Genomic DNA, 25,236 nt, shown 5'->3' with positions numbered 1-25,236 from the left:
AGAAAAAAGTATTTTATTCAGAATTTTTTATGTCAGCTTTTGGAAATGTGTATCTGTGATGTTTTTCATGTAAGTTTCAATTTTTCTAGTATTGCTGCATGCTGAGTCTGACTTCTTCAGGTAACTTTCTAGTTCAGTATTTTGCCTTCATATTTTTTTTTATTTCTAGTTCTTTTTGTCATATCTGTTGCCATGTGTTTTTCATGTGTGATAAGGTACAGTATTCTGCTAGTGTGTAGTATTTGCAGCCCTTTTTGTTTTGTTTTTCATTAGGTTGTGTACTGGTGTTTTAGAGCCCGGTGTAATTATAGTGCTGCCTTTCCATGCATAAGGTTGTAGCTCGTCCTGTCCTTGGAATTAGTGCTGTTATGGTTTGGTAAGGTTATGAGTGGGTTTTTGCACAAGTTTGTGTATAGTGTTTTGCAGTGGAGAGATTGTGTTTTGACCTTACTGAGGTAGCACCAAAACATCAGAAAAAGTGTAGAGCCTAAATCATGACACACTACCTCTTGAAGGATTTACATATAGTGCAGGGGCCCGGCCCGGTGGCGGGTGGAGCAGCCGTGACCTCGGGGGGGGGGGGGGGGGGCCCAGGGGTGGCCTTGTCCCGGGCCCGGCCCAGTCTCTCGGCGGCCCTGATCAGAGATAATAGCATGCTTAAATTTGTATAGTATTCTACATGTTCACCAACCTGCTTTTGACCCTCTTCTTAAAAGACTGTACAGTCATATTCTTGAAAAGAAGGTATTTCATATAGCTGTGAACTGTGGTCTATTAAGTGAAGTAATAGTGGATCCCTGGTGTGCCTTAGTGTGCCCTTATTCAGGTTTTTCCTGCATGTTAAAGACATTTTTATTATAGCAGTAAAAATGTGTAACCTGGGTCTCACACCCCGCTAGCTCTTCTCCATTGCACACGTAGTCCAACCTGGGCCACAAGCTAAAACTTCAAGATGGTGTCAGAGGGGACCACACATACCGCACTCACAGTTCTAGTTCACCAGCTATCCATCTTGGGAATGGGTCAATGGTCTGGAATAGTTATCCGGAGCATTGGGAGATCAGGATGAACTGTATAGCAGTTCTTTTCTCAGTCCTCACTCTCACACAAAGACCACATGGCACTCTAAGAATGTTTATTTAATGCAAAATAACTTTACTGGCAACTTCTGCAACTGGCAGTCGATACTTCAGAACTCTTTCTAATTATAGGATATTACTGTATACCATATGCAATGCTGTTCCACTTGAGACCATTCATGATAATCTCAGCCAGTCCACTTCTCTCCGATATTTATATATTTACATCTTCACCTGTCCATCTGCCTATCCTGTTAGGTCAAGAATAATCAAAGGCTGCTCCCATTATTTCTGATATCAATCCAACTCCCTCAGGCTGTCCTCCTTCTGGCGAATGCACCTCACAGGCTTCACTCCGGCCTTGAACAGGCTGCTCCTGTTCTGGATCCCACTGTCAGGCTGGACTCCCCTTGTTCACCTGAAACTCTGACTCTTTCTCAGTCACCACTTATAGGGGCAGCAACAAATCTTTTGTTCCAGTCTGTGTCTATTCTACTACTACTACTTAGCATTTCTATAGCGCTGCCAGGGTTACGCAGCGCTGTACAAGTTTAACATGGGGAAGGACCGTCCCTGCTCAAGAGAGCTTACAATCTAAAGGTTACAAACTATGTAGTCAGTGTAGGTAGCATGAATGGGGAAGGTGGTTAGGCGCCAAAAGCAAGGGAGAAGAGATGGGCCTTAAGTAAGGACTTGAAAATGGGCAGGGAGGGCGCTTGGCGTATGGGCTCGGGAAGTCTGTTCCAGGCATAAGGTGATGCGAGGCAGAAGGGGCGGAGTCTGGAGTTAGCGGTGTTGGAGAAGGGTATAGATAGGAGTGATTTGTCCTGAGAGCGGAGGTTACGGGTGGGAACATACGGGGAGAGGAGGGTAGAGAGGTAATGGGGGGCTGCAGATTGAGTACATTTGAAGGTCAATAGGAGAAGCTTGAACTGAATACGGTAGCGGATCGGGAGCCAGTGAAGTGACTTGAGGAGAAGGGTGATATGAGAGTATCGGTTCACGCGGTAGATAAGACGTGCGGTGGAAATTTAGACAGCTTGAAGGGGGGATAGATGGCTAAGCGGGAGGCCAGCGAGAAGAAGGTTACAATAGTCAAGACGAGAGGTAACGAGCGAGTGGACGAGGGTTCGGGTGGTCTGTTCAGAGAGGAATGGGCGAATTTTGCTAATATTATAGAGGAAGACGCGACAGGTCTTAGCAGTCTGCTGGATATGGGCAGAGAAGGAGAGGGAGGAGTCGAAGATGACTCCGAGATTGCGGGCTGAAGAGACGGGGAGGATGAGGGCGTTGTCAACAGAGACGGCAAGTGGGGGAAGAGGAGAAGAGGGTTTGGGTGGAAAGACAAGGAGCTCAGTCTTTGCCATGTTCAGTTTCAGATGCCGGTTGGACATCCAGGCAGTGATGTCTGAGAGGCAGGCCGAAACTCTGGCCTGGGTTTCGACTGTGATGTCGGGAGTGGATAGATAAAGTTGGGTGTCATCAGCATAGAGATGGTACTGGAAACCATGTGATGAGATCAGCGAGCCCAGGGAAGAGGTGTAGATCGAGAAAAGAAGCTGTCCAAGGACAGATCCTTGGGGAACCCCAACAGAGAGCGGGATGGGGGTGGAAGAAGAGTCATTAGAAAATACTCGGAAGGTGCGTTGGGAAAGATAAGAAGAGAACCAGGAGAGGACGGAGCCCTGGAACCCGAATGAGGACAATGTGTCAAGAAGTAAATTATGATTGACGGTGTCAAAGGCGGCAGATAGGTCGAGGAGGATGAGGATGGAATAGTGTCCCATGGATTTGGCAAGGAACAGGTCATTGCAGACTTTAGAGAGTGCTGTTTCTGTCGAGTGTAGTGGGCGAAAGCCGGATTGAAGCGAATCGAGGACGGCCTGAGAGGAGAGGAAATCAAGGCAGTGGCTGTGGACAGCGTGTTCAAGTAATTTGGAGAGGAAGGGTAGAAGAGAGATGGGGCGGTAGTTGGAGGGACAGGTGGAGTCAAGTGAAGGTTTTTTGAGAAGTGGTGTGACTACAGCGTGCTTGAAGGTGTCAGGGACAGTAGCAGTGGAGAGAGAGAGGTTGAGGATGTGACAGATTGAGGGGATAACTGTAGGAGAGATGTTGTTAAGCAGATAGGTGGGAATGGGACCAGAGGAACAGGTGGTGCACTTAGAGGAAGAAAGAAGGCGAGCAGTGTCCTCTTCGGTGATCTCAGGGAAGGAGGAGAAGGAGGCCAGGTTAGGTTGGTTGAGGGAGTGGGTTAAGAAGTCACAGGGAGGAGAAGGCTTGGAAGCGAGTTCAAAGTTTATCTTCTGCACTTTATCGCGGAAGTAGTCAGCTAGTGTTTGAGGAGAGAGTGAGGGGGGGGGGGGTAGGAGCGAAGGGCACTTTAAGTAGGGAGTTGAGGGTAGCGAAGAGGCGACGAGGGTTGGAGCCAAGAGAATTGGTTAATTGAGAGTAATATTCCTGTTTGGCAAGGAATAGGGAGGACTGGAAGGAGGACAGCTTGAATTTGTAATGGGTGAAGTCTGACAGGGTGCGAGATTTCCTCCAGAGTCGTTCAGCAGAACGGGTGCAGGAGCGAAGGTAACGGATGCAAGGGGTTAACCAGGGCTGAGGATTGATGCGCTTAGTGGGGCGAGAGACAGATGGTGCTAGGGTATCCAGAGCAGTGGAGAGAATTTCATTGTAGGTAGAGACAGCCTTGTCGACGGATTCAGAAGAAAAGATGGAAGGGAAGAGATTGGAGATGTGAGAGGATAGGGTAGGGGGGTCGACGGCTTGGAGATTCCTGAAAGCAGTGGTTGTATTTGGGCGAGGTTGAGGGGGGGGTGATGAAGTGAGAGGGTGATTAGGTGATGATCTGAGATTGGAAGGACTGAGGTGCAGAAGTTGGAAGGTGAGCAGGAAGAGAAGAGAACGAGGTCGAGACAATGGCCATTACGGTGAGTAGGGGTGGTAGCGCAGAGTTGGAGGTTAAAGGAAGATGTCAGAGTGAGGAATTTAGAAGCGTAGGAGTTGGATGGGTTGTCAAGAAGGGTGTCAAGAAGCAAATTATGATTGACGGTGTCAAAGGCGGCAGATAGGTCGAGGAGGATGAGGATGGAATAGTGTCCCTTGGATTTGGCAAGGAACAGGTCATTGCAGACTTTAGAGATGGCCCTTCAGGATCCCCCCCCCCAATACTCCCAAGGGTCCTGGTGGGGGTACAGACAGCCAAACACCTTGTTTCCCCCCCCCCTGTCACTCACTACAGAGAACCACATGATCTCAGCAACTGCTCTGAGAACCCGTCCCAAACTCTCCCTTCTGTCCACTGGCAGGGACTTCCTTCCTCCAGATCCTCTGGAAAAAATTTTCTCCACTGTTCTAGTAATAGCCATATAATGGGGTATTACATATGGAATTAATGACTATGCGCTAATGTTGCCATTAGCTCATCGCCATTTACAAAAATTACTACATAAGCACCTATTTTGTAGGTGATAAGGGCTCATTCGCAATTCCTATGCAATCAATTGGCACCCACTAATGTAGATGCGCTAATGCCCATTCTCTGTCCCCTGACACACTACCTAAAAAACAAACAAAAAAATGCCATATTTGGGGCACAGACCATAGAAGTCCACCTAGTACTAGCCTTACTTCCCTACTACTGGAATTATCGTCTAAGCACTGACAAGTTTTGTAAACGAACCCACATTCTGGCCTGAACTAACTTATTGAGCAAGAGAAAAGTGTAGAGTGAGTGTATTGTTAGTGTGCCAATGGCTTCCCAGCAAAAGTTGGTTCCATCTATGACCTTCCAACAAACCTTACATTTTACTAAAATGTAACTGCTTCAACTATCTGGGTGAAAAAGGGGTTACATATGCTTAGTCTCAGGTGGTGAAAAACAAATTAAAATGTGTAACATGAGATGTATTCTACTTACGGTAGAAAGCCACATGGTTGACATGCCTGACATTACTCCTTCTATTTTCTAGTTGGTGAACTGTACTTTACATATGAACATTTATGCTAGGTGATAGATGTAGAAAACCAGGTTTTGCTAAACTGCACAAAATGCCAGCACTTAGACTTACAAGGTCTCAATTCATCTTGCGTTTTTTTCAATGCATATTTTCATGAAATGACTGTTCCCACTGTATTTGCTACCACTAAACACACTTTTGCTTTCCCAGTTGATTTATTATATTCTCTTCTTACTTTGAGGCAATCTACACTGATTTCTTCTAATCAATATCTTGTTTTTTTAAACAATTTCCAATTTTTGTCCATCTATTAATAATTGTCTAATGTTCATTTGCATCTCAAATGCATGACTTTACACTTTTTCAAACTGAATTTCATTTTCCCATATCCTTGACCAGTCTTCCTGTAATATTTTTCCAGTTCCCTTTCTGTTTTTTTCTGTCCTTTATGATATATGTACTCTGTTGCAGCAGTAACATAGCCACTGGGGGGGGGGGGGGGGGGGGGGGGGGGGGGGGGGGGGACAGGGGCCTTGGGGGCCTGGACTCTCCCCCCCCTCCACTAGGCCCAGGCCCACTCCAACACTGTGGCATCCAGTGCTCAAACCCTGCCAGCTGAAGAGTTTCCCTGCCAGAGCCCTGCCCATGCTGCCTGAGCAGCAGGAAGTTGGCAGAGTGCTCTAGCGGCTGATGTTGGCACTTTCGCACATACTCAGTTCAAATACATGAAGTGCTGGCATTGGAGGCTGGAGCAGCCTGCCTGCTTCCCTGCTTCTCAGACACGTGCCTGTCCCACATTTTTTAAAATTCTGACACAGTCCTCGTCTCCACAACCTCCACTGGGAGGCCATTCCACGCATCCACCACTCTTTCTGTGAAAGAAAATTTTCTTAGATTCCTCCTAAGCCTATTTCCTCTTAACTTCATCCTATGTCCTCTTATTCCAAAGTTTTCCATCATTTGAAAAACGCTCACCTCCTGTACATTAACATCACTGAGGTATTTAAATGTTTCTCTCATAACCCCTCTCTCCTGCCTCTCTTCCAGCATATACTTGTTGACGTCCATATGCCTGTCCTTATATGTTTTATGACAGAGACCATTTCCCAATGTTGAGGTCGCCCTTTGGACCGACTCCATCCTGTTTACATCTTTCCATAGGTGTGGTCTCCAGAATTGCACTCAGTACTCAAAATGGGGCCTCATGAGAGACTTGTACAAGGACACTCACCTCTTCTTTTTTCCTGCTGATCATCCCTCTCCTTATGCATCCTTCTGACTTCGACCATCACCTTTTCTACCTGTTTGGCCACTTTGTCATTGTTGGATTATTTGTAGTAAATAATTAGCAGATTTTAGTACACACAGCTTCAGCTTTAGAAATGTTAATTTCTTTCTTCATCTCTCTCTCATTCACCCCTGAATAATTCACTGCTGAGTCACTTTAAAGTTGAAGTAACAAAACATCTGTTTACTCACAGTTTGTAGTTAGATTATAATCAGACAGGCTTATATATACATATTATTATACGTTTGTATTATCAGCTCCTTCCATGTGCTTAGATGGTAATGGATGCTCACACCACCATAGATCCTCTCAGGTTAGGAGAGATCATGAGCTCCATGTGCTCCATGTGCTGCATGTGCTGTGTCTATCCCCCACAGGAAGTTGCATAGCTGTGTGACCTCTCTAAGTAATTCACATCAGAGGTCACAGAGTAATCACAGAGAAATAATAGGTGACAGGCAATGCATGTAAAATACAATTACATTCCAACAAACCCCTTCTCATGCATAACTGTCATGCAATTATTTATTCATACAAAGTCCAAGCTTTATACGCAGATTCACAAAATGTTCTCTGGGTAACGGTTTGGTCATGATGTCAGCTGTCATCTCACTGGTGTGACAATAGTGTAGACTGATGACCCCTTCTTTCGCCAACTCTCGCACGTTGTGGTATTTCGTTGCGATGTGCTTGGTACGTGACTGAACCTTGTCATTCTGTGACAGTCGGATGCAGCTCTGATTATCTTCCATTATCTGGATTGGTCTCTGTTCAGCTATTCCAAAATCCAGCAAAAGTTTTTCAATCCACATCAGTTCTCTGCACGCTTCCGATACGGCCACGTATTCAGCTTCTGTAGAAGACAGACTCACAATACTTTGTTTATGACTGGCCCATGAAATTTGTACATTTCCATACATAAACACATATCCACTTGTGGATTTATAGTCAGAATGATCCCCTGCCCAATCTGAATCACAGTAACATATTAGTTTTGGATTACTATTGGCTGAAATCTTTAATTTACAATCAATGGTACCCTTTAAATACCTTACCATCCTTTTAACTGCAGTCCAATCTGATTTGGTAGGTGAGCTGACCCTTCTGCTCAAAATTCCTACTGCTTTTGCTATATCAGCCCTGTATGTGGTAGCTAGATATAAAAGCTTACCTATGGCTGATCTATATTGGATGTTATCTGGTAAAGGTTCTCTTACTGTTTCATCCTTCAGAAAATCAGTGATCATGGGAGTGCTTACAACTTGGGCATCTTGCATACCTAAACTTTCAATAAGCTCATTTATTTTCTGCTTCTGGCTTAGAAGATAAGAACCATCATTTTGTTTCTCAATTTCTATACCAAGATAGTATGACACATTACCAAGTTCTTTTATCTCAACATTCTGGTTTAAACACTTTACAATGTCCTTGTACTCTTGCTCACTTTTGCTTGCAATGAGCAGATCATCAACAAAAGCTAAAATGTATGCATATTGTCCATTTGTGCACCTAGTGTACAAACATTTATCTGCTTCACCTTGCTTAAATCCTAAATTTGTCAATATTTCATGCAATTTTTCATTCCAACATTTTGCACTTTGCTTTAATCCATAAAGACCTTTGTTTAATTTACACACTAGCTGTCTTTGTTTTGTATTTATGAAACCTGTTGGTTGTTCCATGTACAAGTCTTCAGTTATATCTCCGTGAAGAAATGCTGTTTTCACATCAATGTGTTTGACTTGCATGCCTTTTGAGACTGCAATGCTCAGAAGTGTTCTGATTGTCGTGTGTTTCACTACAGGTGCAAACACTTCATCAAAATCTTCTCCATATTTTTGAAGATATCCCTTTGCGACTAATCTGGCTTTATACCTTTCCACTTTTCCTTGTGCATTCCTTTTTAACTTGAATACCCATTTGCATCCTATAGCTTTCTTGCCAGGAGGTAATTTTGTAAGAATCCAAGTATTATTTTTATCCAATGCATCAATTTCTTCTTGTGCAGCTTTATGCCATTCAGCAGCTTCTTCTGCTGGCATTTTCTCAATCTCATCCCATGTTAAGGGCTCTTGAGCTTCTGCTGACTTTGTTAAGTAAGACAGTCTTGGGGGTGGAACACCTTTGTTTTCCCTGGATGAGCGTCTGACTACAGGTTGGTCTGACCTTTCCGCATCCTCTAAATCTGAGAGTTCTTCTCCAATTGATTCCCCTTCTCCAACTGTACTGTCTTCTTCAATGATCCTTTCTGTGTCTGCTTCCTCTGCCTGTTCCTCGTTAGATACAGATGAGTTGCTTTCAGACATATGCCTTGGTATGGCATTTATATACACTGGCATGTCTATTATGGTTCTAGTTTCATATTCTGGATGATAAGGCTCATCTGGGATAATCCAGCCTTTATCAACCCTTTTGTTTTCATCAAAATATGTAACATGTCTTATGCCAACAATGCCAGTTTTCAGATTCAAAATTCTATATCCTTTGTGTCCTGGAGCATAGCCAACTAAAATGCCCCTTTCTGTTGTGGAATCCAGCTTATGCCTTCTTTGCTTTGGTATATGAGCATATGCTGTACTTCCAAATGTTCTTATGTGTGACAGGTTTGGCTTCCTACCATGCCATGTCTCATGTGGTGTGCGCTCAGCGCCTTTAGTTGGCATTCTGTTTTGTAGGTACACTGCTGTGAGAATGGCTTCCCCCCATAGTCTTTTAGGGAGATTGCTATCTGACAGCATACATCTGGTCATTTCCACAAGTGACCTAAATTTTCTCTCTGCAACAGAATTTTGCTCTGGTGTATAAGCTACTGTTGTGATATGCTGAATGCCTTCTTGTTCTAGAAATGTGTGCATGCTTTGTGAAGTGAACTCACCACCATTGTCGGTCTGAAGAACCTTTGGTTTTCTTTCAAATTTATTGCTCACCATGGCTACGTATTTCTTCAGCATGTCTGTGACTTGACTTTTTTCTTTCAGCAAATAGGCCACACAATATCTAGAGAAATCATCCAAGAATATTAGCACAAATCTGTTATTTCCCAATGATGGGATATTAAACGGTCCACATAAGTCACTGTGTATTAAGTCCAGTACTTTATTACTCCTATTTCCTGTGTATGCAGGAAATGAGGGTCTCACACCTTTTTGAGTAACACAGTCTATGCATTTCTCCATTTTACCAGCATCTGCACTTATCTGAATGCCGGTGGCCAGTTGCTTACTGTAAAGATCCTGGATCACCTTAGAATCACGATGTCCCAGGCGGCGGTGCCAGATTTCCAGACTACATTTACCATCATTCTTCCTTACTTGCGCCATATGTGAGGCTTCACCTGAAATGCTCAGTTTATAAACATCATTATGCATAAAAGCTTCAGCATACACTTCATCATTTTTAGAGATTGTGCACTTACTGTTTTCAAAATGAATCACAAATCCCTTCTTATCTAATGTAGATACACTAAGCATATTGCAAACTGCTTGGGGAATATACAAGACATCACTTACAGGAATTTCTTTAACTTCATTAGACACTTTGCATTTTAAGAATCCAATACCTTTTGCTTGGATCTTAGCAGTCCCTGCGTTTGCAGTTTTAAGAATACCTTCCTCTGGACACATTTCCTGAAAGAAATTCTTACAATTGGTTAAATGGCATGTGCTCCCCGAATCCAAAATCCAAGTACTTTCATTTGAATTATTATTTACCATAGTCAAAGATTTTTCTGCCATTAGAAAGCCCTTATGTTTATCATTGTCTTTCATACATTTCCTGGTTGGAGAATTCTTTAGTTCCATTGGCTTAGGTGAGCTAGAGGGAGTGTTTTGTGTTTCCTTACACCATTTAGATACATGTCCCTCCTTTCCACATGAGTAGCAAATCAGCTTGCCCTTGGGTGGAGTTTTCCCATAGCTCCGCCTTCCTCTGTTCTTTGCCAAGAAATTTGTTTCATTTCTCTCTGACTGACTTTGAGAACACATCTCCTCAGAATCATTTATTATGCATTCCTGCCTTAGTTTTGATGTTGCCTGTTCAAAAGATTGCCCTTCAATGGCCTCATTTACAGACCTAAAAACATCAAACTTCTTTGATAGTGAGGTAAAAAGAAATGCTCTTTTCAATGCATCACACATGGGAATTCCTGAAAGTTCTAACTTTTGAAATGAAGACATAAGATGCATAATGTGATCATTACATTTACTTTTATCCCTTAATTTGGTTTCATTCAACTCTGCTAACCAAATTGGTTGCTGCTTTGCATATGTAGTTGCATACATAGTTCTCAGTTTATATAAAATGTCCTTTGGTGTATCTTTTCCCTCCACTAATATGGCTTGTTTCTCTGAGAGAGCTTCCAAAAGCATGCACTTCACATAATAGTTTGCATTGTCCCATTCAGCCATATTTTCAGCTGTTCTGTCTTGGTCTAAGCATACATTTAATCCTTTTGCTCGAAGGAGACATATGAATCTTAGTTCCCACTGCCGATAATTAAACTCAGTTAATTTAGGCACCTTGAGAGAATAGAAAAATGGTGAATTTCTTCCCTCAGCCATTTTCTTAGCCTTCTGTCTGCTGTGTGGGGGGAGAGAGAGACAGACTGAATCTTTCCTTTAAAACTTAAGAGAAAAATGTGGCCTTTTTTTCTGCCTGGTAATATTTCTCTTCTTTTTCAATTCCTGGACCCTGGGCCCATAACCCTTTTGTTGGATTATTTGTAGTAAATAATTAGCAGATTTTAGTACACACAGCTTCAGCTTTAGAAATGTTAATTTCTTTCTTCATCTCTCTCTCATTCACCCCTGAATAATTCACTGCTGAGTCACTTTAAAGTTGAAGTAACAAAACATCTGTTTACTCACAGTTTGTAGTTAGATTATAATCAGACAGGCTTATATATACATATTATTATACGTTTGTATTATCAGCTCCTTCCATGTGCTTAGATGGTAATGGATGCTCACACCACCATAGATCCTCTCAGGTTAGGAGAGATCATGAGCTCCATGTGCTCCATGTGCTGCATGTGCTGTGTCTATCCCCCACAGGAAGTTGCATAGCTGTGTGACCTCTCTAAGTAATTCACATCAGAGGTCACAGAGTAATCACAGAGAAATAATAGGTGACAGGCAATGCATGTAAAATACAATTACATTCCAACAGTCATCAGACATAATCACCTCCAAGCAGTGGTGTGCTGGAGCAGGCTCTCACAGGCTCGCAAGAGCCGGTTGTTAAGTTTTTAAGAATTTTGGGAGCTGGTTGTTAAAGTAGGGCCCTCCATAGCTACTTTAACAACTGGCTCCCAAAATGTGGGCTTGGGCTCCCTGCTGAATTATCTTTTACTTTGCTGGTGGGGATGCTGAGCCCTGCCAGCCAAGTAAATAGACTACTGCTGCTCCCCGCTCCTTGTTTCCAGCATGCTGCTCAAAGCAAGACGTTGGGAGTGGTGGCAGTCCATTTATTGGCTGCCAGCAAAGGTATGCCTAGCGTGCCCGCACGAAGGGAGGGAGGAGAGAGAGGCAAGTGTTGCTCCCCCCCCCCCCCCGGCCACCCCTGGCCCTTCCAACTGCAGAGCTGGCTACGTCCGGAGAAAGAGCCTGTTGTTAAAAATTAACCAGCACACCCCTGCCTCCAAGTCCCGCTCTTCTTTCATACACAGAAGCACTTCATCCCTATATAACATGTTATATGCCTCAGCAGATAGCGTAGGTGCAAACCCCCCCCCCCCCAAAAAAAAAAATGCAGGAGCTGTGGTGGTACAACCCAGCCCCCATGAACAGTATCCCCCAAGAAGTATCCCTTTCAATAGGCCCCTATAGGTAAAACCCCTCAATAGACCCCCCCAATCCAAAAGTTTTCTCTTGAACCAAAGGGACTCCTTTAGCACTCCCCAAACCTCTCCCCACTCTACCTGGGACTCACCCTGGGATTTTCCTGGTAATCTAGCAGAAAGGGCAGGAGGTACCCCCTCTCTGCTCTTAGAACTCCTCAAACTTCTCTCCACTCCACCTGAGACTCACCCAGGGTAATCTAATGGAAAGGGAAGGAGGTATCCATCTCTCCTCTTGCCACATAACTTCTCTGTGTTCAAAATGGCACTAGTGATACCAAGTGGTAATCTTTCAGTACTAGAGCTAGAAGTCAACCTGCCATATAATGGTACATTTTTAAACTCAAAGCAGCTATGGGGCAGAAGCAGAGAAGAACCACTCCTGCCCCATACACTAGACCCCAGGTGAATCCTTGAAAGGGGGTCTGGGAGTGCTGAAGGGAGCACCTTTGATTCCCGAAGACACTATTGCTACGGAGTCTACTGATGGAGTTTACCTGTAGGGATATATTTAAAAGAGTTCACCTGTGGGGGGTGGTTATGTTGAGGAGAGATAGTGTTTGGGGGAGGGGCTTTGGCTTGCTCTGGACAGGATCTTGTCAATCAGGATTCAAAATATTTTACAGTACTAAGATATGTCTCTTGGCTCTTAATTCAGAACTGAGGACTCTGGTTGACAAGGGTATTTCTTCAGCTCTTATGCAGCTTGATCTCTCAGTTGCTTTTGATGTGGTTGACCATGAACTGAGTGAGATTGGTATGACTGGTAAAGTTTTTAATTGGTTTATTTATTTATTTATTTATTGCATTTGTATCCCACATTTTCCCACCTCTTTGCAGGCTCAATGTGGCTTACAATACATCATGGATAGTGGAAATGAGAGGGGAGTAGACATTTGGTGTTACAGGAGGATTTGGGGATGCATGGTAATGGACAGGGCCGTGCCGATGCGGTAAGCGGGGTAAGCGCCGCTGCGTGCTTACCTTGCCCCTCCCGCTCCCATGTAGGAACTGCCCGCCCTCTTCTCCCCCCAAGATCCCTTTCCTTTTTTTTTTCTTTTAAATTTACCTTCCTCCGGCAGCACAGCATCAGTGAAGGAGGCGGCGCTCCCAATCCCGACGTCTCTAGCCTTCCATTGGTTCGCTCAGTGTCCCGCCTTCTTCTGACGTCAAGGATGACGTCAGAAGAAGGCGGGACACTGAGCGAACGAATGGAAGGCTAGAGACGTCGGGACTGGGAGCGCCGCCTCCTTCACTGACGCTGCGCTGCCGGAGGAAGGTAAATTTAAAAGAAAAAAAAAGGAAAGGGATCTTGGGGGGGAGAAGAGGGCGGGCAGTTCCTACATGGGAGTGGGAGGGCAGGGGAGAGAGGAGCATAGATGGGAGGGCAGGGTTCATGGAAGGGAGAGAGGGGAATTGCTTGATCGGGATGAATGGCGGGGGCAGGGGACAGATGGGCATGGATGGGTGGGAGGGTAGGGCTCAGGGAGATAGGGGAATCGCTGCCTTGGAGCCAGGCAGGTGCGGGGGGGGGGGGGGCGGCGCCAACAACTGGTAGTCTGCAGGGGGGCGCCAAAGACCCTTGGCACGGCCCTGGTAATGGAATACATGATAGTAATATAACAGAAGGTATTATTAACATTTCTGGATATATGTGGGAGTTTCACATGTTTTGGTTTTTGTGGTATATCTTGTCGAAGAGTTGGGTCTTTAGTAGTTTACGGACTTTCCTGAGAAACAGAAGTTATAAAGTACATCACAAAAAATGAGACCTCTCCTTCTTGGAAACTGGGATGTGGTATTCCACAAGGTTCATCTTTGTCTCCTATTTTGTTTAACATTTATTTCAGTACACTGGACAACCTACTTGCATCTTTGAATCTGTCATAATTTATCTATGCAGATGATGATCAAATTATTTTTCCAGTTACTACAACCATTTCAGATCTATTCTATCTCATCGTACTTTGTTTTTCCAAAATTTCACAATGGATGTTAGCTAACAAACTTAGGGCCCTGTTTACTAAGCCGCATTAGAGGCATATTAGTGCTTTCAGTGCATGCTAACCAGTAGTGTGCGCTAACTGTGTAGGCACCCACAATATTCCTATGGGCACCTACACAGCGCAAGCTAATTTTGTGCATTCGCTAAAAATGTTAGCACACCTTAGTAAATAGAGCCCTTAAGCTTAATGCAGATAAAAATTGTTCTGTTACGAGTCCATGGTAAACCTTCTCCAAGTCCCTTGACTAATCTTATGTTAGGTGATAAAATTATCCAGTTTCAGAGTGTTGTTAAGAATCTAGATGTTTTTTTGGACTCTGATTTAAGTGGGGATTTTCATACACAGACATTCCAATACACATTTTTTTTTTCAAATGGCTGATTTGAAAAAAAATTGTACAGGCTCTTATTTTTTCAAGAATTGATCACTGCACTTCTTTGTACTTGGATTCATCTTTGAAACCCTTATTTAAGCTTCAATTGCTTCAGAGCACTGCTGCACGATTATTGCTAAATTGGTCCAGGCATGAACAAGTCACCCCATTGTTTGCAGCTCTTCACTGGCTCCCCGTTCAAGCCAGAATACATTTTAAGGTGTTATGATTAACTTTTAAGATCATGTACGGACTGGCTTGATAATCTTTGCCTTTAATTATGATTCAAACATTTAGGTCCACAACTAGGCTTTTGTATTTAAATAAAATACAACAATCTCCTTTTTCTAGACCTAGATTGGCAGTTATTTTCAAGAGACTTTTTTCTCATGCAATAGTTCCTTTCTGGAACTCCCTACCTTTGAAGATCTGGTTGGAAACTCATTATCTTAGATTTAGAAGATTCTGTTTATATTTGAATGTACTTTTCTCTTCTTGCCACTGCAGTTATTCTGACTGTGTGTATGTATTATTGTAGATCTTGATTGTTATTTGGCTTATCCTTTTATGTAAACCATTTGGAGCTTCTGGTTGAAACGTTAATGTGACTGTACTGCTGGTAGTACCAGTTGCACAATGTCCCCTCTTAAGGCAATGTTAAGTGCTATCACATTATTGGCAAATGCCAGCCATGCTTCATCTCTACCCATGACCCACATGGATTCCACCTCTACCTGTGCTAAGCACTGGCTGATATTAGTATAAGTAGCCATTAGTGTGGGTCCGTGCTAACAGCTACTGCATACTAGCATCCATGATAACTACATGTTTAGTTTAGTAAACACCCCCCCCCCCTTAGAAATACAGTATAAGTGGTAGAGTTTGCAAAAAGGTATAGGAGACACAAGATGAAGCTAGAATATGGTAGATTTAAAACAAACAGGAGAAAGTTTTTCTTTACTCAGCATGTAGTTAGACTCTGGAACTCATTGCCGGAAAACGTAGTGACAGCAGCTGGCCTTACGGAATTTAAAGGGGGTTTGCACAGATTCCTGAGGGTTGCCAGGTTCTTGAAGCCTGGATTGGCCGCTGTCAGAGACAGGATGCTGGGCTTGATGGACCCTTGGTCTTTTCCCAGTATGGCGGTACTTATGTACTTATATGTACTTATGAGATGAGCTAAAAAAAAACCTCAATTTTATTTTGTTATTTTTAGTGTACTGATGTGACTTTTAACCAGACAGGTAAGCACAATTCTCCTCAAGATTTCCTTCAAAGTCCAGGTCCAGTCAGGAAGTTAGATGATAATAATGTGTGACTTGAAGTAAATGTAGATGTTGACATTGAAACTGGCCTTGGTATAGGTACATTGCTGTTCTCCAAATACTTTATGCATATATACTTCAAAGGTCCAGTCACACCACGCCCACAACATGCCTCCTTTAAATATGTGAATGCCACTGGCATATGTGCCTAATCTGTTATTTCTACTTTTAGATATAGCCTAATTTACATGTATAAATGGCCTTTATTATTCAGCTAACCCTTCTAAAATCAACCCATTTGTGTATGATGCTTTGCTTTTTTTTTTTGTATTTGTTCTTTGTACTTTTTTGCCTTATTCTCTATTTTCTCTACCTTATTTTACCAATTGTGCATTTCGTCTTCTCTCTGCCATTCTCATATTTTCCACTTCTCTTTTCCCCTCCCCAACCTTGACCTACCATCTTATTATCTTTATCTCCATATGTCAACCCTCCTCTTTACTCCCTATATCACTTTGCTCCTCATCCCCCTTCACCTCTCCCTTAAGTTTCTTTCTTATCTCCTCTCTCTTGCCTCTCTGCATCCTCCTTTCACATTCCTCTATGTTAGACAAAATCTTTGCAGATACAGCTGATCAAGACTCATTGACCTGACTGTGTGCTTCAAGGGCCAGAACTGAAAACCTCTTGTAGTTGAGTGGATGAAGATGGCTGACATTCTGTTGATTATACCAAAATACTAAACATTTTACTGCTATACTGCATGTATAAGCAATCAAAGGAACAGGACTAAGAGATAAGGCTGCAATAATTATATCAGATAGATTTACTTTCTCTGACAGAAGCTGTGACCTTTGTACTAAGGTACAGTGCTGTTTATTCAAATTTTTGGCTTCAAGTTCTTACTAGAGCTCCGCAGATCATAATGAATAGAGTGATCAAAATTAATATGTTCTGGCTATTCCTTCAGTTCAGTGTAGCTTTTGAGCAGATGATAATGTTAGTGAACATTTTCCACCTTTTTTATTGTAAATGACAACTCAGAATTTGGTTGTGACACATATTTTGCTACTGTAGATACTATCCAAATAAGTAACAGCGATGATCATACTCTCAAAATTGATTTGACATGTTTGGCACGAAGACCATCTGCATTTTCACAGATTGTATCCAAATTCAGCTTACCTTTGCTGTTTCTTCCTGAAATACCACTAAATTTAAGTATGAGATATTAACGAAGTCTGGACCATAGACCACAGTCACCATGCGGTTCTCCAGTCGACCTCCAAGACTCCCCACCTCCAGCAGTTCACGTAGTTTTGGATCCTGCACAGAAGCACAGAAGAAAAAAAAACTGTCAAAATTATGTTACTTAGGACTACAAGTATTAAGATTCACCTTTTGAATTTTGGTGATAAATTCTTGCAAATGCTAAGGACCCGATCTTCAAATGATTTGTCCGGGACGCAACATAGGAGAAAACATCCTGTGGAATTAAAATGCAATAATCCAACAGAGTTTAATGACTTTGGGGCCTATTTATGAAATTGTGACAGCTCTTTAAGGCACATATCACCATATGCTAACATTTAGCATGAACCATGGTGCATTATTTGTTAGCACATGGTAATTCCCATGTTAATGCAAATAAATCATATTTTGAGGCAAGAACAGAGTGGGGAATAGGTGGAGACTGTGTTTTACAGGCAACCCAGAGGCAGATACCATGCACATCTTAGTATAAGGATCCCTACATTAGTTATGTGCATTAATGATTCATGTGCACCAGTGGCGTTCTTGGGGGGGAGCGGTGGGTGCAGTCCGCCCCGGGTGCACGCTGCTGGGAGGGTGCCGCGTGTGCCTGTCCTTCGTTCGTTCCATGCTCCCTCTGCCCAGGAACAGGTTACTTCCTGTTCTGGGGCAGAGGGAGCATGGAACGAACGAAGGACAGGTGCGCGCGGCACCCCCCCCCCCAGCGGCATGCACCCGGGGGGTTCTTTCGTGGGGGGTGTCCTTTCGCCGGGGGGGGGGAGTCACGCTACATCCGGGGGGGGGGGTGCTGCACCCAGGGCGGGGCGCATCGGCGATCCGCCCCGGGTGTCAGCCCACCTAGGAACGCCACTGATGTGCACCCAATTATTTGCCCAGTTTTTTGTGTCTGTGAGGGGGTTTATAGAACACTGCTCCTCACCCTTAAGAAAAGTCCCTTTCTAACTAGCCTGGACCACCTTAAGAGCACTGGTCCTGCCCCAGGAAGAAGTGAGTCAAGAGAGGCGGAGTCATTACCTGGGAGGTTAAAAGACAGGGCCATGCTAAGGTTAGAGAGGCCCAGGGAAGGAAGAACTGAGGTCCAAGTCTATGCCTTTACTAAATATATCTAAGCCAACTTTGTGTTTTTGTTAAGACTTGCAAGCTTTCCTGAGGTCTGGCTGGAGCCAGAACTGAGAACCTATGGCTGTATTTGGGATGGGGCAGCCCTACCAGCCACAGACTGCTTGGACTGCTAGCCAGAGGCCTACTCAAGACTGTTATTTGTTTTCACATTTATATACCCCGTCTGGCTGAGTTATTCCCAGCAACACCCCATAACCCGTGCCCGGGGTCTCACATTGCCCTTTATAGAATTTGGGAGAAGTATTCACTCTTTCATGATAGTATGCCCGTGCATGATGGGTCTTCATGTGTACTGGTTTGCACATATGCATAATATCGGGATGGAGTGCTCAGTATGTACAAATAGCACACACTCTTTAAGAAAAGTACACAATTTGGGGCAGATTCTATATAAAGTGCCTAAAAAAATCTGCATAGAATTAAGTATATTCTATATGATTTAGGCTTGGTTTATATAATACACTTAATCGATACCATAGCACCTAAATCTATGAGCGTCCATTTAGGCCAATAAAAAATCTGGTTTAGATACTTGCATTTAGGTTTAGGCACACTTACCCGTATTCGGTAATTACGCGCAGAAATTTTGGAACGCCCTGAAATGCCCATAAATACGCCCATAAACACGCCCCTTTTAAGCTATGCATGTTTATTTTGAACTACGCGCTTTGCAATTTAGGCACAGTTCTTTATAGAATACACTTAGCGATTTCCGTGCATAAATTGTAATTATTGCCAATTAGTGCTCTTATTGCTTGTTAGGTACTGTTAAAAACACTGATTACCTTGTTACGCAAATTAGGTTACGCACATATCTCTGCGCGGAATCTAGACACCATAGAATCTGGGGGTATGGGTTGAATTCCATAAATGTTGCTTAAGAAAGTTTAACAACTCTGCACTAACCCCTGGATTTTACACAGCATATGACTAAATTTAGTTGTAGGTGTTTACACCAAGATAAACTTGGTGTAAATGAATACACTTAATTGATATCAAAGTGCTTAAAACTATGGACATTCATTTACACCAAGGGAAATATGGTGTAAATGCCGGCATATAGATTTAGGCACAAAGGGGCATATTCAATAACAGTGTGTGTAAGTTTTGGAATGCCCATGAAACACTCATTTTCTCGCCTATAACCACACCCCTTTTTGGCTGTGCTAATTAGAATTTAGGCACAGTGTGTTACAGAATATGTTTAGTGAGTTGTGCGCATAAATTCTAATTATTGCCAACCAGTGCTCATTATTGCTCATTAACACCTGTTATCAACGTTGATTATCTTGTTAAGCCAATTAAGTTACACACGTTGCTATAAAATATGTTTGAATTTCGGCACGGAACACTAGGTGTGATCAGGGCCAGCCTACGGCAAGATGTCACTTGAGGTGGAGCTAACATGCCGCCTCCCTCGGGTCAAGATTCCACCCCCCTTGGGCATTTTACCTCATCACGGTGATGTTCCAAACCCAGCAGTGGCAGCGATTCCCATATGCTGCCCCCCTGCTGCTGGCACCCGCCTCTTCCCTTTACTGTGGCTGCCTGAGCCTGACAAAACAGGAAGTTACTTCAGAGAGGTGGCTGCAGTAAAGGGAAGAGGCAGGTGCCGGCGGCGGCAGGGCAGCGTATGGGAATCGCTGCCAGGTTCGGAATGTCACAGTGACAAGGTAAAACACCGTAAAGCCGTTCCCTGAGATGCCACTCCTGAGGAGTGCTGCCTGAGGCCCCCACCTCAGGTGGCCTAATGGCCGGGTTGACCAGGGGTTAGTGTGTAATTTTTTGGCTGTGAACGTTTGAGCTCCATTTACTGAATTCCCTGCAAGGGGTTTAACGCCCTTTAATAAAAGAAGCCCTAATTGTTGCTGAGTATTCCCTACTGACCCACTCAGCGTGACTTAACTGAGCAGAAGTTTCTCTTGCCCCGTTAAATATCAGGCCCTTTGGTTCCAAATGTCATATAAAAACACTGGAAAAAATTCAGTAACATTCAGAAAGTGCATTTATTTGTAAGCATTCAGAGATATTCCCTAATTGGAATGTTTTTTAAATTTTTTCCATGTAATGGAAAAAGAACTGATTTGAATATTATGATAGTGTGCAGTGCCATACATAAATATTCAGGCTACACAGAGGGAACCACGTTCATAGGTACTGCATACATGGCCTGAATATGCCCCTTAACTTAGAATTAGTTATTCAACAAAATTCTCAAGCACACTGAATACGTCAAATACGTTTACTCTTGCTTCAGGTCATAAATTGCTGTATCTAATGCAATCAATGAGTGAGATGATTAGATCTGATAATTCTTCTGGTAACATATTCAGAGATCTGAGAGTGAGATCAACGGGGTCAGAAGCATACTGAACGAAAAACTGTCTTGCAAATATTAATCAAAAATGAGTATGTTACCATGAAATTCAATTAAAAATTCCAAGCAAAAATCAGAAATATAGGTCAACATGCTCCCAAAGGAGCCCACTGGACCAGCATGGGATGTAACCTTAATTAGGATCAAGTACTAGTCCAATGGGTTACTCCAGGGGCTTATCTTGTCCTCTTCTGCCCAGAGGTTAATAATTTGCTGGCTTCTACCTTAATTATGCAGCTCCTGTGGCTTATGCTGCAGATATCTTGGCTGCACTCCCAAGGTGTCATGCATTTGACTGCAGCGAGTCTCCTGCTGACCAAGCAAAGCCTAGGGCTCCTTTTACTAAGCAGCTTACCGCTCGCTATAACGGAAGTACCGCCAGTGGTACTTCCCACCCCTACTGCGCCGTTATTTCCGGCGCTACCAAAATTTATTTTTGTAGCGCCGGACTGTACCCTGTGGTAATCGGGCAGTGCCGCATGCTGCCTGGTTACCGCTGAGTTAGTGTGGGAGCCCTTACCATCACCCCAATGGGTGGCAGTAAGGACTCCCCCCAGTAACGGCCTGCGGCAAGTGCTTTACTTGCTGCCCGTCCATTTCCTGTCGAAAAGCGAGACTTCCCTTTTACCAGCTGCGGTAAAAGGGTGCCTCAGCGTGCATGTAAAACACGCCCCAATGACAGCACTGGTCCCCTTTTGCAGCATCTTGTTAAAAGTGCCCTCTAGTGCTCTATAGACTATAATGGTTGCTGTAAAAAAATGGATCATGAGGTCTTTAGAGACCCATACCCATTAATTTAATTTAATTTAATTTAATTTAATAAAAGCATTTATATCCCACTTGACTGCCTACTTCTAAGCGGGTAACTACAATAAATTTTATCACACTCATGAAAAACTACAGGTGGTACAACAATGAAAAGAGGTAACGCTGGAATAACAAAGCATTTACAGCTCATTGAAAACTCATACTGGACTAGATTCTATATATCATGCCTAAATGAAATTTGTTTAAGTGTATTCTATGAAGTACACCTTAATTTAGGTGTACTTTATAGAATAAACCAAAATTTCCACATGGTGTATAGAATATGCTGAGTGCCGGTCCGCAACTAAATTTAGTCGCAGGCAGTTATGCCAAGTAAAGCTTGGTGTAAATCCAAAGCCTAAATTAGGCACAGACTGGGTGTATTCCATAACAATGCGCACAGATTTTAGAAATGCCCATGATCATGCCTACTTTTCAACTATGTGACTTAGAATTTACGCGCAACATGTTGTAGAATATGCTTAGACAGTTCTGTTCGTAAATCCTAATTAAGGTCAATTAGTATCCATAATTGTTTGTTAATTGGCAGTTATTGGCACTGATTGGCTTGTTAACTAATTAAGTTGTGCATGAAAATACAGAATATACCTGTATTTGCACGCACGTGAGTCGTGCTATATAGAATCTGGGGGATAATGTGTAATATTTATGATTTCAAATGGTAAAGTTCATATCCTTTGCCAAATAGGGTACTTTTTTTTAGTACTGACTAATCAGCAACACTTAGCTGATGGTAATGCAAGTAATAATTCCTGTGCAGATCACAGATGATGTAGTGGTTTATAAGTGGTTATTAAGAGGGTATTTTACTAAGGTGCACTAGCGTTTTTAGCTCACGCTATAAATCAGCTGGCGTTAATGCTCAGATGCCCATTATATTCCTTTGGGCATCCCAGTGTTTAGCACCAGCTGATTTTTAGTGTGAGCTAAAAACACTAGCGCATCTTAGTAAAAGACCCCCCCCCCTAAATTTGTTAAATATCCAGGACTTAGACCATGCAAAATCTTAAAAATAAAAATCAAAGCTTTAAAATCAATTCTTGTTTGAATCGGTAACCAATGTAATTCATGTAAAAACAGTGTTGTGTGGTGAAATCTATTTCTATGAACTTAGCAGCTACATTTTGTAAGGCCTGGAGTCTTTGTAATTGCTTAGCTGGCAAGCCTAACAGACAAGTATTACAATAATCAAAAGTCGTAAGGACCACTGCCTGAATAACAAATCGGAAATACCGATTTTCTAAGAAAAACCTTAATCTACTACTACTACTTATCATTTCTATAGCGCTACTAGACGTATGCAGCGCTGTACACTTGAACATGAAGATACAGTCCCTGCTCGATAGAGCTTACAATCTAATTAGGACAGACAAACAGGACAAACAAGAGATAAGGGAATATTAAAGTGAGGATGATAAAATAAGGGTTCTGAACAAGTGAACAAGGGTTAGGAGTTAAAAGCAGCATCAAAAAGGTGGGCTTTTAGCTTAGATTTGAAGACGGTCAGAGATGGAGCTTGATGTACCAGCTCAGGAAGTCTATTCCAGGCATATGGTGCAGCAAGATAAAAAGAACAGAGTCTGGAGTTAGCATTGGAGGAGAAGGGTGCAGATAAGAGAGATTTACCCAGTGAACGGAGTTCCTGGGGAGGAATGTAGGGAGAGATGAGAGTGGAGAGGTACTGAGGAGCTGCAGAGTGAATGCACTTATAGGTCAATAAGAGGAGTTTGAACTGTATGCGGGAACGGATAGGAAGCCAGTGAAGTGACTTGAGGAGAGGGCTAATATGAGCGTAACGACCCTGGCAGAATATTAGTCGTGCAGCAGAATTTTGAACAGATTGAAGAGGAGAGAGATGGCTAAGTGGGAGACCTGTAGGAAGCAAGTTGTAATAGTCTAAGCGAGAGGTGATAAGAGCATGGATGAGCGTTCTGGTAATGTGCTCAGAAAGGAAAGGGCGAATTTTGCTGATATTATAGAGAAAGAAACAACAGGTTTTAGCAGTCTGTTGAATATGTGCAGAGAAGGAGAGGGAGGAGTCGAAGATGACCCCAAGGTTATGAGCTGATGAGACAGGAAGGATGAGAGTGTTATCCACAGAAATAGAGAATGGGGGAGGAGGAGAGGTTGATTTAGGGGGAAAGATAAGAAGCTCAGTCTTGGTCATGTTTAGTTTCAGATGGCGCTGAGACATCCAGGCAGCAATGTCAGAAAGGCAGGCTGATACTTTGGCCTGGATTTCAGCTGAGATTTCTGGTGTGGAGATGTAGATCTGGGATTGTAAGCTCTTTGAGCAAGGACTGTCTTTCTTCTATGTTTGTGCAGCGCTGCATACACCTTGTAGCACTATAAAAATGCTAAATAGTAGTAGTAGTAGAGTCATCAGTGTAAAGATGATACTGAAAACCATGGGATGAGATCAGAGTACCAAGGGAAGAAGTATAGATGGAGAAGAGAAGATGTCCCAGGACAGATCCCTGAGGTACACCAACTGACAGTGGGATAGAAGTAGAAGAGGATCCACTAGAGTATACACTAAAGGTACGCTGGGAGAGATAAGAAGAAAACCAGGAAAGAACAGAGCCCTGAAATCCAAGTGAGGACAGCATATCAAGGAGTAGGCTGTGATCTCAGCAGTAATTTCAACTTGAACAAATCTTCTGTACCAAACAGTTCACATAAGTTTCCATAGTTAAGCTAGCATGCAACCACACACCTAAAAGCTTTATTTCTGATTTCACCATTATATCAGCATCATGCAGTCATACCACATTCATACCAGCAGCCAAATTTTTTTCACCATCAAAGAATTCCCCTTTTTAAGATGAACCCATAAAACATTTGTTTTATCAAGGTTAATCTTCAGAAAATGTTGAGACACCCAGGAGAAAATGTCCATAAAAACATCATTCATCAGTGACTTCACAGAATTGAAATCTGATAAAATAGAGAATAGCAGCACAATATCATATGCATAAGAAAAATATCCTATATTTCTTCTTCGTAACAACAAACCTAAATCACTCATGAGCAGGTTGCAAAGAATGGAGATCCCTGAGGAACACGTGAGGGGCATTTTCAATATGACGTCTAAGTCGGACTTTGGACATTTTGTGCTAAACCTTACAAATCTGTATAGCAAATGTAACCATTTTCAAAAAAGCAAAACATCTATCTTTTTTTAAAAAAAAAATATCATTTGTAACCAAGGTTTTATGCTCTGTGCACTTATCTTTTCAGGCCATTTAAATAAAACCTGCACAAGTGAAAAATGTAGAAAATCAAGCCATTGGGATGCAGGAGGCGCCAGCATTCTTAGTAGACTTGCCACAAAGACATCCCAGGAGAGCAATGGAACACCCTAGGGAGCACTGCAGAGGACATTATATAAATGCTCCCAAGTACATATCTCACCATTGCGCTCTTATCTTGTCTGTTGAGCCCTTCAAAGCCCACCCAAAACTCACTACTCCCAACTGTACACCACTACAATAGCTCTCATGGGTGAAGGGGGAACCTATATGTGGGTACACTTGGTTTCTGATGAGTGTTTGGAGTGCTCACAGATTCCATCACAAGTGTAACAGGTAGGGGGTAGAAGCCTGAGTCCACCTGTCTACAGTGCACTGCACCCACCACTACACTACTCCGGGGACTTGGATGCTGCTCTAATGGTCCTGGCTATAACATCTGAGGCTGTCATAGATGCTGGAGAGTACTATTTTTAGTCATATTTTTAAGGGTGGGAAGGGGTCAGTGACCACTGTGTTAGTAAGGGAAGGGGGTCATCCCTGAATCCCTCCAGTGGTCATCTGGTCATTTAGT

General features: G+C 42.9%; 1 protein-coding gene across 5 annotated transcripts in view; it reads right to left on the bottom strand.

Annotated features, from left to right (window-relative positions):
* PLCB1 (phospholipase C beta 1) overlaps positions 1 to 25,236 on the bottom strand; it is a 1,287,346-nt gene that overhangs the window by 586,240 nt on the left and 675,870 nt on the right. For all 5 annotated transcript variants that reach the window (XR_003941444.1, XM_030196316.1, XM_030196317.1 and 2 more), the window contains one exon: positions 16,998 to 17,138. Coding sequence is in view for 4 of the 5 variants with exons in the window: in XM_030196316.1 (XP_030052176.1) it covers positions 16,998 to 17,138 (141 nt within the window). In the remaining variant the exon portion in view is untranslated. The remainder of the gene's footprint in view (positions 1 to 16,997; positions 17,139 to 25,236) is intronic.

This window comes from Microcaecilia unicolor, chromosome 3 (assembly GCF_901765095.1).
Source record: "Microcaecilia unicolor chromosome 3, aMicUni1.1, whole genome shotgun sequence".
Classification (NCBI taxonomy): domain Eukaryota; kingdom Metazoa; phylum Chordata; class Amphibia; order Gymnophiona; family Siphonopidae; genus Microcaecilia; species Microcaecilia unicolor.
Note: the sequence above shows the minus strand (reverse complement) of the source record. Positions and strands in the feature narration are given on the sequence as shown.